This window comes from Mustela nigripes, chromosome 14, assembly GCF_022355385.1.
Source record: "Mustela nigripes isolate SB6536 chromosome 14, MUSNIG.SB6536, whole genome shotgun sequence".
In the NCBI taxonomy this organism is placed as follows: domain Eukaryota; kingdom Metazoa; phylum Chordata; class Mammalia; order Carnivora; family Mustelidae; genus Mustela; species Mustela nigripes.
The window spans coordinates 18,375,652-18,390,611 of NC_081570.1; the positions used below are offsets into that span (position 1 = coordinate 18,375,652).

The 14,960-nt window shown below is 46.7% G+C and overlaps 1 protein-coding gene across 3 annotated transcripts in view; it reads right to left on the reverse strand.

The window, feature by feature from the left end:
* RHCE (Rh blood group CcEe antigens) overlaps nucleotides 1–14,960 on the reverse strand; it is a 38,411-nt gene that overhangs the window by 4,715 nt on the left and 18,736 nt on the right. For all 3 annotated transcript variants that reach the window (XM_059376696.1, XM_059376695.1, XM_059376694.1), the window contains 4 exons: nucleotides 13,110–13,247; nucleotides 10,742–10,875; nucleotides 5,419–5,504; nucleotides 2,004–2,077 (listed from right to left, as the gene is read on the reverse strand). In XM_059376696.1, the coding sequence (XP_059232679.1) occupies nucleotides 2,004–2,077; nucleotides 5,419–5,504; nucleotides 10,742–10,875; nucleotides 13,110–13,247 (432 nt within the window). The remainder of the gene's footprint in view (nucleotides 1–2,003; nucleotides 2,078–5,418; nucleotides 5,505–10,741; nucleotides 10,876–13,109; nucleotides 13,248–14,960) is intronic.

Consider the following 14,960-nt stretch of genomic DNA (forward strand, 5'->3'; position numbering starts at 1 on the left):
GGCAGTCGTCCAACCTACTGAGCCAGCCAGGCGTCCAGGGATGCTTACTCTTGTGCAGAGTTATTGTAAGGATAAAATCAGATAATGCCGAAAAGCATCTAACACAAAATTGGAACCCATCGGCTTACGATAGATAACTGTCATGCTTACGTATTCCTTCGTGGTTGCCTAAACTCCCAGTAATAAGCTTTCCTGTTCGTGTAGTGCTTTGCATTTTATAGTTTACAAAATGTAGTTACAGCCATTATTACCTCTTTTGGTCCTTGAAACAACCCAGTGAGGTAGAACAAAGATTACCGTTATTTTACCAGTAAGAAAGAAAGGTCATGGTACTTGCCTCCATGAGACCTTGCAGAATGGGGACTGGAATTCATGTCTTCCCATTCTAGGTCCATACCCAGGGTTCCACTTCACCTGCTGCTGCAGTGCCCAGCGTTAGGCTAGGTTCCTCAAGTTCCCTTCATTTATTCAGCAAATATTTATTGCAATTCAAATAATTGAGCTGGATATTGGTCCCGTTTGTGGCATCCCTGGTTAATCAGCAGCATGCTTGGTAGAGACGGTTTACTCAGTAAATACTTGTGGATTGAACGGATGAATTAAACCAGTTCTCTGTGTCCTTTCACTAGATTTAACCCTGCTACCACCAAAGGGGCAAGCACGCTTGCAGGGACTGAGAGAGACTGGCTATAGGGAGATGCTGGTACAGGATGAGCCCGTTTATTAGCAACAACATGGATGACTCTCAGAATAATTATGCTGAGTAAAAGAAGCCAGAAAAAGAATGTACTGTGTGATTCATTTATATAAAATTATAGAAAATGTAAATGAATCTATGGGACAGAAGGCAGTTCAGCGGTTGCTTGGGATGGAATAGAGTTGATAGGGAAGGATAGTTACAAAGAGGTACAAGGAAACATGGTGGCAATGGATATGTTCATTATCTTGACTGATAAGACTGATATGATAGTTTCATGGGCATATAAATATGTTTAAATGTATCAAATTGTATATTTTAAATATGTGTGTTGTAATCAGACCTCCGTAAAGCTCTTTGACATGAAAAGGAGGAAGCAGAGGAAAAAGAAGAGCAAAGGAAGAGACAGAGAAGAAAGGGCAGGTTCTCTCTACAAAGGCCAAGGCCCATAATGAGGCTGGTTCTCTGTCCCTCTAGTGATCAGTATCTAGGCATGCCAGGTGGAAAAAGGATTGGCCTGGGACTCGGGAGGTCTAGCTCCTGGTCTTATCTCTGCCGCTCACAAAGGGATGATGCTGGGCATTAGCCTGACCTCAGTCAGCCTCCACTTCCAATTTATAATTTTGCAGTGTTTGCCCAGCCAACCTCAGCATCAAATGGGAGTTATGTAAGGTGACACATCAGAGTACTTGGTGAACCATGAGTGTTGGTTAAAGGGAGGTGTGCAGTGGGGTGACAGGGAACTTCTCTCTAGAGCCTCTTTCTAGACTAGTCATGACAACAAATGCTACACAGGACACAGAGACCCTTGGCAGCAGCTGCGTTGTTTGAGCTCTCTGTCCTTTGGCTAAATGATCCCGGACTCCTACAGTACAAGTGGTCTTGTGTCCACTGGCTACTGAGTGTTAAGAGTTGTGTTCTAGATCCAGCTCTGCTGCACACTCACTGTGAAAACACAGACGGTCATGGCTCCAGTCAGTGTATCTGTCGAATGAGACTGGACATGCTGGCTCGGACACTGCATGATTTGATGGCCGTTAGGGCAAACCACCTGCCCACGCTGATGACCCCAGATGGGGAAGTAAGGCCAGTGGCCATTCTCACATCTCTGACCCTCAATGACTGAGGCATCAGGGGAATGGTAACATTTATCACTCCCCCAGCCCTCACCAACACACACACACACACACACAACTTTGTTTCTAGTTTGTTCTCACAAACACCAAGTCAACCTATATAGAGATGTAACAGATATCTTTTTAAGTTCATTCACTCAGCATTGATGACATTATGTTCAAAATCTTACCTCCCAGAAAGCCTGGTCATCAAAATGTTTGGCCGCAGGAGGTGCCTTAAATATTTTGAGGCTTAAGATCAAACCTGTTAAAATTCAATATTGCATGTTAAACCTTTAGAGCACAGCATCTGTTACCTCAAAATTAATCAAAATATCACAGGCCAGCTCTGGTTAGTTCAACAAAAATCCCTTCTTCTTCTACAGCCAAGAGACGGACAAATTGAAGCGCTGGCCTTCCTGGACCAGCCTTATTAATTCTATAGACATCTCCTAAAAGAAAACTGGTGAGAGCAATTATCTCCAAAGGATTTAGATGATACTGAGAGATGTACAGTAGCTACTGATCTGACATGCTTCCCAAGTTGGAATACAAGAGCCCTGTCAGACCGCGCTCCTGCTGAAAAGCTGATCTGTACTTGACATAAGAGCTACCATGGACAGCAACTCCAGTTCCGCGTTCCTGTCAGTGTGGCATTGCTGGCTCCAATAAACTCTGTGACCTCTGCTCAAGACGCCACTAGTGTAGTTGGGAAAGTAGTTTATAACAGCTTGCTTTTGTGCCTATTCTTCTTTTCACCTATCCAGCCTCTGCCCAGAGACCTTGGCCCTGTGTATTCCTGCAGCGGTGCAAAGTCGGCCGAACTTCCCAGGATACACGAAGGGATTGCTCAACTTTTATATGAGCCAGGGAAATGCCATTGATAGATGTATCTGTGTATTTTTAATGGTGATTGGTCCCCAAGTATTAAGTAGTAAGATTAACAAGAGTAGGCGTGTACTTACTCACATTTTCCTCTTTTAATGCACATCTTTAACCGATATTGACACGTAGGGTGTAACCAACACACCTCGTTTAACTGGGATTATTCAACTACATGAACTTTCCAGCTAGCAGAGGCTTAGTCATCACTAATGAAAATGCATCCAAACTATATTTTCTTGTCTTATGACATAACACTAAACACATTTAGAATGTTGTTGTTTTTTTTAAATCAGAACAATTGCTAGGAACGTCCATTTATGAAATGCGCTATCTAATGCAGAGGAAATATGTAGCTGTTGAGGGTGGTTGGTGTCTTTTAGCAACTCAAGCTTTCATGTTCTAGTGTCGGGCTTTAAGAATTTCTTTTCTTCTGTTAGGCTGTCTCCTTTCACCTCTCACTTCTCCCAGTGGGCCTTACCTCTAGAAACCTGTCCCACTTCTAACCTGCCATTTCTAATCGGTCGCAGCTGGGAAACCCAATAACCATGCTTGGGGGGGACTGTTTCCTATGTCAGTGTAGACAGGTCCCAAATCGGGGGACCTCCTGGCAAGCAAAATGCTCAGCTTTAGGGGGTCAACTTGATGCTATCTGGGCTGCATCTCCTTTCCCCTTCCATTGTTCATGTTCTTTTTATTCACCAGTGTTCTTACGTTCAAAGCCACATGTAAAGAGGAATGCTCATTGGTCTTAACTTTTTTTTTTTTAAACTTTTATTTATTTATTTGATAGACAGAGATCACAGCAGGCTGAGAAACAGGCAGAGAGAGAGGAAGGGAAGCAGGCTCCCCACTGAGCAGAGAGCCCAATGCGGGGCTCGATCCCAGGACCCTAGGATCATGACCCGAGCCTAAGGCAGAGGCTTTAACCTAGATGCCAGAGGCACCCAGAGCCACCCAGATGCTCCTGGTCTTAACTCTTAAAGAAACATTATTCTATTCTCTTTTTTAACTCCAGGCAAGCATACAAAACCAAAAAGACAAAAAACAAAAAACAAAACAAAACAAAAAACCCTCTGAGGGGTTTTACTAAACAGTGCAAGTCAGTTTCACTTTGTGAATACTAGTGACAATGGTGAATGGTGTCACAGTCCAGAGGAGGTGATAAAATATCCAGATAAAATACAGGATGCTCAGTTAATGTGGAACTTAAAAAAATGGGCATCTTGTATTTTCACTTGCTAAATCTGGTCACCGGACTCAGGATTACAGTGCCACCACGAAGAGAACGTAAACTTACGGAGGGAGGCATTTTTCTCCTCTGTATTTAATCAGTCACCCTGACTGCAGAACGTTGAGGCCAGTGGATACTTTAGAGCAGTTCTAGTCAGTCTTGCTCTCTAACGTCACCCAGGCAATTCCAAAAAGTACCTTCCTACATGTTTTGGAGCAGAAAAGAAGCCCTCGTCCTTTCATTTTACAGAGAAGCCACCAAGGCCCAGAGAGACTAAACTAATGTGCCCAATGCCACACAACTCCTTTATGACTGATTATGCTATTTTGTCTCTTCCTTTGTATTCATTCCCTCTTAGGGACACAGTATATAAGTGTCTAACCAATAAGGCTATTTGTTTGTAGAATAAAGGTGAGCACTTCAGGACAGAAATCACATTTTCTCCTAGCATATAAATAAGACTGGCAAATTAGTAATTCTCTAAGGATCTTTGCCATTCTGTCACATTGCAGGAGCAAAAGTATGCTTCAATCCTCTATTTAAAGATTTCCAGTAGTTTCCCATCTCTCAGAATGATCTGGCTCCTTGTTACCACTCTGTCCTCAAGCCCTGCCACTCTCCTTTTCACTCTATCCATATCTGCCATACTGAGCATGCTTTGCTCCTGCTTCAGGGCCTTTGCACTTGCTCTCCCTTTTCATGGAATGCTCTTCTGCCAAATAAACACATGGTATGTCTCCTTCCCTCTTTCCTTTTCAGGTTTCTGCTTAAAGGTCAACTTATTTAGATAGGTCTCCCCTTTCCAACCTTCTAAAAGAGCATCCCATGAAATGAAATGAAATGAAATGAAATGAAATGAAATGAATGAAATGAAACTCTACCCTGAGTTATTTCTTTTTATAGCACTTATCATCTCTGACATAGTAAACACTCTACTTATCTGTTTATTTATTGTCCCCTCCCCCTCCACTAGAATATCAGCTCCATGAGATCAGGGAACGTGTTTTGTTCACTGTTGCATTCCTAGTGCCTATGAATAGTGCCCTGGCTCATAGTAGCTATTGAATAAATACTTGCTGAACAAAATAATAGTATATGTATTCTCAGGGAATAATAAAGGTAAACTTTTTGGCATAAGGGTTTCCTTGGCTCACTTTACAAAATTGGGTGAAATCACCAGCCCTGGGCTCAAGAGCCTGCATTGTTGCCACTCCCTGCTACTTGTAAGCTCCAGAAAGCCTCTTACTTTCTCTGATCCTCAGAGTCCACACCTCCAGCAGGTAACCTCTGAGGGCCTTTCTAATTCTGAAATGATGTGATTCCGTTTTTGTTGTTAATCAAGGTTTGAGCCCCTTTGCATCATTTGGCTTGAGCTGCGGAGGTTCACAGGGAAGGGGAGGGCACAGACACATGCGGCCATGGGCCAGATGCCCTCTGGCTTCAAGTCCTGTGCCCTGGGCCATGGGGGAAAAAGGATGTCTCATACTCACCTGTCAAAACACCAGTTATCAGACCTGAAGCCATGGCCAAGCTGAGTGTCCCAGCGCCAAAGAACAACTGGATGTCGATCCTAGAACTGACAAAGTAGGATGTAGTCACATTCAGGAATCAAGACTGCAGAGCTCATTGGGGTCAAGAAGGACTGTCTGCAACAGCAGTGGTGCTGTCAGGAAGGGCTCCCAGAAGAATAATTCCTCTCCCCAGGTAACGCATTCCCCTGTTGTGTTCCTGCAAAGCTACACAGACATGAAGGAGAGAAAGAGGGGATTCCAAGATCCTCTTTGGCTGACTTCAATTCTCAGAAACAACAGATGATCAACTTGACCAGGAGGCAGAAAACCCAGGTTCAAGTCCAAGGACTATCACTAGCTGCATGATCCTGGGCAAGTCACCTAACCTCTCTGTTCCCTCATGAGGCAATTAAAGATGAAAGATGAAAGTTCTATTTCCATCAGGACAAGATGGAGTAGAGCATGGCTGTCAGGCTCACCTCCCCAGCCCACCCCTGTTGAACATACTTCCCTGTCCTCTCTCCTAGGTGATCCCAGGAACTCACTTTAAACTATGAAGTGGCCTGGGAGGACATCTACATGATCTTGCAGTAGGCAAGGATTTCTTAAACAGAACCCACAAACTTGAAGGGAACAATGATGAACTGAACTGTGTTAAAACTAAGAACTTCTGTTCATCGAAAGATACTATTAAGAAGGTGAAATATAACCCACAAAATGGGAGAAGATATTCACAATACATTTATATGACAAAGACTCTATATCCAGAATTCCTACAAATCTATAAGAAAAAGGCAGAACACAAGAGAAAAATGGGCAAAAAAACCTGGACAGACATTTCACAATTCACAAGAGTTGCTCAAATGTCCAAAAAGCATATGAAAATTGTTGCACTTAACCGGTCATCAGAGAAATTAAAATTAAAGTGATGTTTGATGCCTAATTGGATAAACTTAAAATGAAGGAAAATATGGGATTTGGAGAATATATGAGGGAAAGGGAACTCTTGGGTGCCAAGGGGGATTGGACTGGCACAAACTACAGTGGGAAATGGGTAATATCCTCTAAAATGGATTATATAAAAGCTGTGATCCAAAAATTCTGCTATTAGGCATTTACTCAACAGAAGAGCATTTGTATGTTCTTAAAAAAAAAAGTGCTAGGATGTTCATAGCAGAAATACTAGAATGTTCATAATAGCTCCAAACTGGAAAGAACCCAAATGCTTGTCAGTAATGGATAAATTGTTTCGTATTCACACAATGGGACACTTATTTTAACTGTGTTTCTTAGATTCTGTATTTGTCTACATGGCACTCATTTATCACAAGGCCCAACTAATGGCTGAAATTGTTTATTGCTCTCTCTCCAGCAAGTCAGATTTCCTGGGGAGTGCACAATTCATATTACAAACCCCCAACCACAAACTCTAACATATGCTCTCAGTTCCCGCCCAACAGGGGACTCCCCCATTCCCCCAATTCCCCCACTGCCATCTACCTGAAGGCATAGTCTCAGTTCCCCTCTCTCTAGGCTGCCTGGTCCCTGGGTTGATAAGGTTTTATGGGGCCCTATATGGCGTGCTGTGCCTCTCATTTCCAGGAGAACTGTAACATTAAACTTCTCCATCAATGACATTGACCTCTCTATGTCATCACTCAGTCACCCTTATGAAGTAAACCCAAGCAAAATTCTACACTCAACCCCACTACCTCAATAAAAAGGAACAATGTGGGAGAGTCTCACAACTACAGAATAGAGTCAAAGCCAGGCACACGACAGCACAGACTTCCTGTAGGAGTCCATGACCATGAAGGACAAAAGCAGGCAAAACTGATGGACAGCGTTGGAAGTCAGGTTCATGGGTGCCCTGGGATGGGACATGAAGGAGTTCTGGGTGCTGATTACCTGGACGTGTCAGAAAATTCACCAAGTGGAGCCCTGATGATAGTTGTACTTCTCTGGCTGTAGATTATACTACAAAAATGTGTTGTTGTTGTTTTTTAAAGTGACATTAGATGGTAGGATGGAAGCTGACCCTGAATCTGCTAACTGCCAACCCCCCAGTTCACTCTATCCTGATGTCACCTGAAAGCAGCAATTATGGCACAGAGCCAGCCATGTTGACAGTTCCCAGGCAGGGTGGGATCCCCTGCACCACGCCCTCTGCTCCCCCGTGTTTACTATCTGATTTCACATGATGCTGGAGCAGCCCTCTGGGCAAGCTGTTGGTGTCTCTGATTCACAAATGGGGAGATCCAGCTTGGAAAAGTGAACCAGGCCCTCCAACGTCACATGGCTTGGCATGCAGGGCTCCTGGGACTCAAACCCTTTCTACCCACGAAGACCAGGCAGATCTCTCCCAAAGTTTGGCATTTGTGGGTTACCTTCACAAATTTGGCCATATTGACATTGGCCATACATTTTTAAATAATTTTCTTCGAGTGGACTTATTTTTACTTTTAAATAAATATCTTTAAAAGGAAACTTTGAGTCAATATGTTAGAGAAATGGGAGGTAACTGTAAAAAGAAGCAGTGCAAACAAAGTGTGGCTGAAGTCTTCCCCATACGCAGCCTGAGTGCTTAGATCTCAGCCGGAGGCTGCCTCGGCGGCCTGCCAACCTGGCATCGGCACAAGCGCGAGGACACTTAGCACCTGAGTGCAGCCTTTCGCCCTGATGCAACCGAAAGACTGAATAATTAAAGCACTGTGTCTGGTCTGCATGATTCAAGGTTAGCTAAGCGTGTCTTTGCACCACTTAAATGCCACAGTTCGGGAAACCCCCCCCCCCCCCCCCCCCAGGCAAGCACAGCACGTGACCCGCTCCCATCTGCTTCCCTGATTGGAGCTCAACAAACACCCTGTAGGCGGAGTGAATGAAAAGCCAGCCCCTTGGCTCAATGACGCCACGCCCATAAACAGTTGCTCCACGTGTCACACTGAGTGGTCTCACTCCCTCCCAACTAGTCCTTTGTCCCTCTTTCCTGTAGAAGCCACAGTAGCAAGAATCATCATGAAGATAAGAGGGTGTTCGCTCCCTGCTGAATCCTCAGAGCAGCCCGGGGTCGCAGATCTTATCCTCCCATCATGCAGACCAAAACTGAAACTGAAAGGAAAACTGAAAACTGAAAGGAGTTTGAGTATACTGTGCCTAAGGTCACATGGCTGGTAAAGGGGACCACAGGTTCGTTCCTTCCTGAAGCCTCTGCCCTTGACTTCCAGCTGACCAGAGGCCTCCCTAAGAGGTGTCATTTCTGTCGCCATGCCCTTCCCTTGTCTGGGTTCCTGCAGAGGAGAGGGACAACTACTTGGTCCTCCACAGTCCCATCCTGACCCCTGTTCTCAACCCTTCCCAACTCCCAGTTCAGTGATAGCCCCTGGATGGTTTGCACTTGGCCACTATCTGCAATTGGGGCTTTGTTTTCCTGGAGAGTAGTTTGTTAGTAGCAGCACACCTTTGGTCAGCTGACCTTTGTTTTCATTTTGTTCTTTGTTTGTTGTTTGCTCTAGGCTAGTAGTCTCAAACTAGTTTGCAGGAGAATCCCATAGAGAGCAGGTTGACCCACAGGTTGCTGGGCCCACACTACTATGTTTCTAACAGTGCAGGTCTAGTTAGGGTTGGATTTGCATTTCTAGCAAGTTCCAGGTGATTTTAGTGCTGTGGAGAACCACCGCCCTAGGAGAGCCACAGAAGCACAGAACTGGGGAGCTAGAAGGATGGGTGGTTCAGAAGGCACAGGTTGGCTACCCATGAGCAGAATTTGACCCACAGGATGTTTCTAATGATTCTGAATCTCCTGCCAGTGCTTGGGAGTGCAAGTGCGTAACTCTGGATTTCTGGCTTCTCTTAAAAAGTCATTAGATCTGGGGACACTGAGCCTGGGTCCTGGCACAGTCATGGCTACCTGGTGCTGACTGATTTCAGACCAGTCACCCATAACTTCCCAGCCTCTTCTCACTGCTCTCATTTTGTAACCTTACCTGCCTGGCCCCTACAAGCACCTCAGCTTTACAGAGAAGGATTTGGGGGCTCCGAGAGAGGAAAGGATTTGCTGAGTTGCACAGCTATGAAAACAGTGGCAGAAACGCCATTGGAACCCATCACTGAGGCGTCTTGCTTCACACAGACCATCTTCTCCCCACCTGGAGGTGGGATCCCTCTTACCCCAAGCAGTTCAAGGAGCGATGTCTCCCACGCCGTATGTGATTCCTATAATGTGGGGCTATGGCCATCTCTGTTGTCAGAGCTGCAAGGGACCCAGCCCTCCATGATTGCTCTGAGATGCCTCCAAACACAATGAGCTCCTCATCACCAAACTCTGGTGCTCATCACCTGGACAGCCATGTTCCAGCCAAGGGACTTAGGACAGGTAACTCCCCATATGTACCATCTCTTAGAGTATGGTAATAATACCTCTCAGGGTGGTGGCGAGGATTAAATGAGATGATGTGTGTGGCTCATTTAGCCTAGGGCCTAGCACCTAGAAAGCAGCCAATAAACAGTGGTGATTATTACCAGTACTATTATTATTGTTATCACTGTAACAGGTCATCTGAAAAAATCCATCCCTGTATAATGCTCAAGTCACTCTTTCATTTTATGTGAGCCACACCTGGAAGATATTAACACAACCTCTGGGAGGTGATGGCCGGGGCTAAGGTATGTCAAACCAGTCACTGGAGTCCATTGTCTGGAGGACACAGGATCTGATCCTAGTCCCGAGGCCCACGTTCCTGCCTCACAGCAAGACCTTCGCCAAGCTCCTTCTCTCTCTGGGCCTCAAAGATGGTCTGTGTTTAGCATTCGTCTACATTAAAGTATTAAATACTTTTAACCACAAGGGGCCTGGCCTCAAACAGCCTCCAACTACCCTATGAGGGGAGGCCCTGTTATGACCTGCGTTTACACCAGGCCATGTGGCTCACAGAGATTAGGTAGCATGCCCAGCTAGCAAGAGGTCAAGATGAGTCTGACTCCGTGACATGCTCTTCACCATGACCTAAATAAATCACCAGGGGTTAAACCACAGACCCAGCTGGCTTGGGCCCCATCAGCTTGCTCTGTCTGTGTTTGAGGGGTAGGACTCACAACTGTCTGCCTTTGACCAGCACTCAAGCTGTCCTCTTTGGAAAGAAGACATGGCCTGGAGAGGCAGAGGCTAGGCAGAATGTATCGCTAAACATGCCAAGAAACATTTGCTGAGGCCCACTGAGTGCCTGGCTCTGAACACACGCACGGCTTGGGGTGCATTTCTTCCCGAGCTGGATCGCATGTGAAGGGGATAAACCAAGTCACCTACATGGACTTCGTGGTCCAGTTGACCTCATAGATGATCAGCAGAATGTAGGTGATCCCGCCGAGCAGACCTGGCAAGCCGAAGGTGTAGTGCACGCCGCAGGTATCGTGGGTCCCCAGCACCTGGTTAAAATATCCCTGGAACAAACATCCAATAAGCAGCTGTACATGGAAGACTGACAGCCCCTCTCCAGCCTTTCCACGGATCCTTGGCCTCCAGGGCCACCCACGGGGGTCAGACTTTGGGGCTCCCCTCCAGCTGGGCTCCTCAGACCTGAATGTGCACTTGCACCACGTGGGGAGCATGCGAAACTGCAGGGTCAGGTTTAGTGGGCCTGGGGCCTGAGATTCTGCATTTCTCACAAAGTTCCAGGTGATGCCAATGCTGCTGGCCCCCTGACCACACCTGGGTCTAGCCCGGGCCCTACTCACATGCAGGGCTGATACTTCTGAGCTGTGAAAAGGCTGTAGGATGTTCAGCAGCACGCCTGGGCCCCACTCTCGATATGCCAGGAGCAGCCCCCGCACCGTGTGTTAACCAAAATGTGTCTGCAGATATTGTCAAATGTCCCTGGAGGGTGACTGAGACCCGCTGGTCCAGCCTAAACGTAACTGCCATCCCAAAGACAGCATGGCTAATGAGAAGAAAAGAATCTGACCCCACTCTGGACTTGCCTTCATCACCCTTTCCCTTTACCACTTAGCCTCCCTGGGGGACCATGAGCCAACAAATGTGGATACGAATGCAAATAGGACATGTGAGTTTCCCCCTTGGCATCCCCCACTGTCTTCAGAATAAACACCCAGACTCCTCATGTTGCCCAATAGCCACACCTGAGTATCTCCCAGCTCTCAGGACTGTGGTCCCACCACACTCCCAGGTGAGCCCACTGCTATAGTGTCTGTTTCCTGCCTGGGCATTCTGTTCTCACTACTGAGCCTTGGAACACACTGCTCCTTCCGTCTGGGATACATTTCCCTTTCCTTTGCCTGGCTGATATCAGTCATCTGTCAACACTCGGCTGAGACAGCCTCTGCTCTAGGAAGCATTTCCTGATCCAACTCAGGCTGGCTTAGATGACCTGTGTTATGTTCAGTGGTCTGTTGCCCTCACTACACCATAGCTTGGGAAGCATGATACGTGTTAAAACCTCCGTGAATGAATGAATGAAGGGACAGATGAATGAATGAGTGAATCATCTCTGAACCGTTCCCCCAGTGATGGAGTCAAGGAAACAGGCACAAAGAAAGCAGTGGACAGCCAGCCTGATGAGAATTTATGCAGGCTTCCCTGCACACTTCCGCCTTTCACCATAGGGTCTCAAAGCACAGAAGATAAGAGACATTCATTACAATTCCAAAGATGAAAAGCAGACTGCCCCATCACTGGTCAGATGAGACTGTTGGTAGAGTTTCTAATCTAGGAGTAGAAACTCTAGGAGTAGAAACTCAAACTCCTCAAGGAGGCAGCAACTGCCTCCTTGAATACCCATTATTCATCCAAATTCAGTTTCCTGAGCCATCCAGAAGTTTCCTCCTTTCTCCTCTACCAAGGCTTCAAACCCACAAAGAGTTGTTGCTCTGAAATTATTTCTCTTCTAAGTGTTTTATAACAAATTGGTTATTGTGGGGCATGCTGGTATAATCAGTACTTGCAGGATATTGAAGGAGGAAAAGTCCATCCACTCCGAAGAACCAAACAATCAGAAGTGGGCATGACCTCGGTTAGCCCAGCATCCGTTTCTGGCTGCTGCCCCTCCCACCCTCATTCATGCGGCTCATGGACAGCAGCCATGTATGTACGTTATGCTCCCACCCCCCACACTCCCAGCCAAAGATAAGCACCCTGTCCAAACTAAACCCATGAGTCCCTTCTCCAGAACACTTGGAAATGGAGCCAAGAAATTCCATCTAGCTGCTCTCCTAAAGAGCAAGACTACATTCCACCATGTAGAGCATGAGGAGAAGGGGAAGGAAGTCTACAGAATGAGGATAAAGCAGATACTCAGGAAAAGCAAAGAAAGAAGAGCAGGGACCGCTTGGGCTCCCCACACATTCCTGTCCCTGGTGTCAACCATTCCTGGGTTCCCAGCAGCATCCCTGTGCTTGGGTTCTGTCACACCCCAGCAGCCTTACAATATTCCCCCCTGTGTCTGAGCAAAGTTGAACGGGTTCTGCTCCTTGCTCCCAAGATCCTAACAAATACACAGTGCAGCCTGGGAGGGGGGCCCCACTCACCCAAGCTCTGTAGCCTGCCTGAGAAGGTGCCAATGCCTGCCTACTGTCGCGCGTGGCACCACACGACGGCCCACCATGCTCCCAGGGCCCTGCAGGTCTAAGCCAAATCAGGTGTCAGGTGCCCAGCTCCTTACCGGCAGGCACAGGGCTCCCCCGATGGAGATCAGTCCAGCCATAAAGCCCAGCACCATGGCAAGCCACGGAGAAGTGATCAGATGACACGAGGTACCCACAGCCACGCCTCCAGCCAGTACCGCATTGTGGATATGAGTCTGCAGAGAAACAGCTTGTGGGCGAATGAAATGAGGTCCAGAGAGGACAGCATCTTTTTTTTTAATTCTTTTTTTTTTTTAAAGATTTAATTTATTTATTTGATCGAGATCACAAGTAGGCAGAGAGGCAGGCAGAGAGAGAGGAGGAAGCAGGCTCCCTGCTGAGCAGAGAACCCAATGTGGGGCTCGATCCCAGGACCCTGGGATCATGACCCGAGCCAAAGGCAGAGGCTTTAACTCACTAAGCCACCCAGGTGCCCCGAGAGGACAGCATCTTGCTCAGGCTCACTCTGTAAGCTGGTAGCCAGTGACACTGTGATGTCTTCCCTGCTTCACTGACCCTGAAACCATCCTCTTCTCTCTGCTGAGACTATATGACCTTCATCAGTGGTCTTATCTTATGCCACTTCTCAGGCTCAGGGAGCAGTCACCCTGATGAGGAGGCATTGAACTTGAAAATGTATCCTAGCCACCCTCACACCTGTTAGCGATATGTCCTTGGGCATTGAGCCATTCATGCTTCAACTTTTCCTCCTCTCTCTCTGCCTGCCTCTCTGCCTACTTGTGATCTCTGTCTATCAAATAAATAAACAAAATCTTTAAAAAAAAAAAAAAGAATTAAAAAAAAGATGCTGTCCTCTCTGGTTTTGATTGTACCTGCTTAATACCACCATTGTAAGACTAAATGAGTTACCACATGGAAGACTCTGGGTCAAGGGCTCAAGAAATATAAGCCAGGGTGCCTGGGTGGCTCAGAGGGTTAAAGCCTCTGCCTTCAGCTTGGGTCATGATCCCAGGGTCGTGGGGTCGAGCCCCACCTTGGGCTCTCTGCTCAGCGGGGAGCCTGCTCTCCCCCCCCACACTCTGCCTGCCTCTCTGCCTACTTGTGATCTCTGTCTGTCAAAAAAAACATAAAATCTTTAAAAAAAAGAAATATAAACCATTATTATTGTTTTTACTATTTTTATCATTATTATTGACTATTTGGTGCTTATGCCCCCCTGTCCTACTACCCAGCTTTAATCAGCTAGCTCTCGTTCCTGGGTCTCATTTCCACTATGAACTTTTTTCCTCCAGAACTGGGGCCTTGCTTTGCTCTCATGCTACCTCCCTCTGCCCTCTCAACTCCAACCAGGTCTGGGCTCTGGGGCCTGGGACCAGCTTCTGGGCTTCCCTGACCTTCGGGCTATACCTGCCTCCCTAGATGTCCCCACCTTTTCTGATCCGACTCCCTGCCACCATGGAGCTCCCCCAGAAAGACACCCACTCCCCCTAGTGCTTAACCTGTCACTCATGGCCGTGTTCTGTCCACTCTCGGCCCTGTTGTCTCTCTAGACTTTTCCCCACCACCTCTGGCTGGCTGGCGTCATAGCTGAATATCATGGAAACTTGTTTCATCTTTAGCTCTATCCTTTCCCTCATCTCTCTCGCTCTCCTCGAAACTCACACAGTCTCCTGGCTACACTGATAACATGGCTAATGTTTGCTCAGCGCTATATCCCCCATAGAGCATGTCATGTGCATTGTCTCTTAATTCCCACTTTACACATGAGCTAGTTGTGGCTCCCAAAGTTTAAAAGGCTTGACCAGGGTCACACAGCGAGGGGGATGACATCCTTCTTTACCTCCAATTCTATTCATCCCATTCTTGAAATATCTCAAGGGAAAGAATAAGCCTGCCTGATTCTATTCTAGCTTTTCTCTGCTGACTCT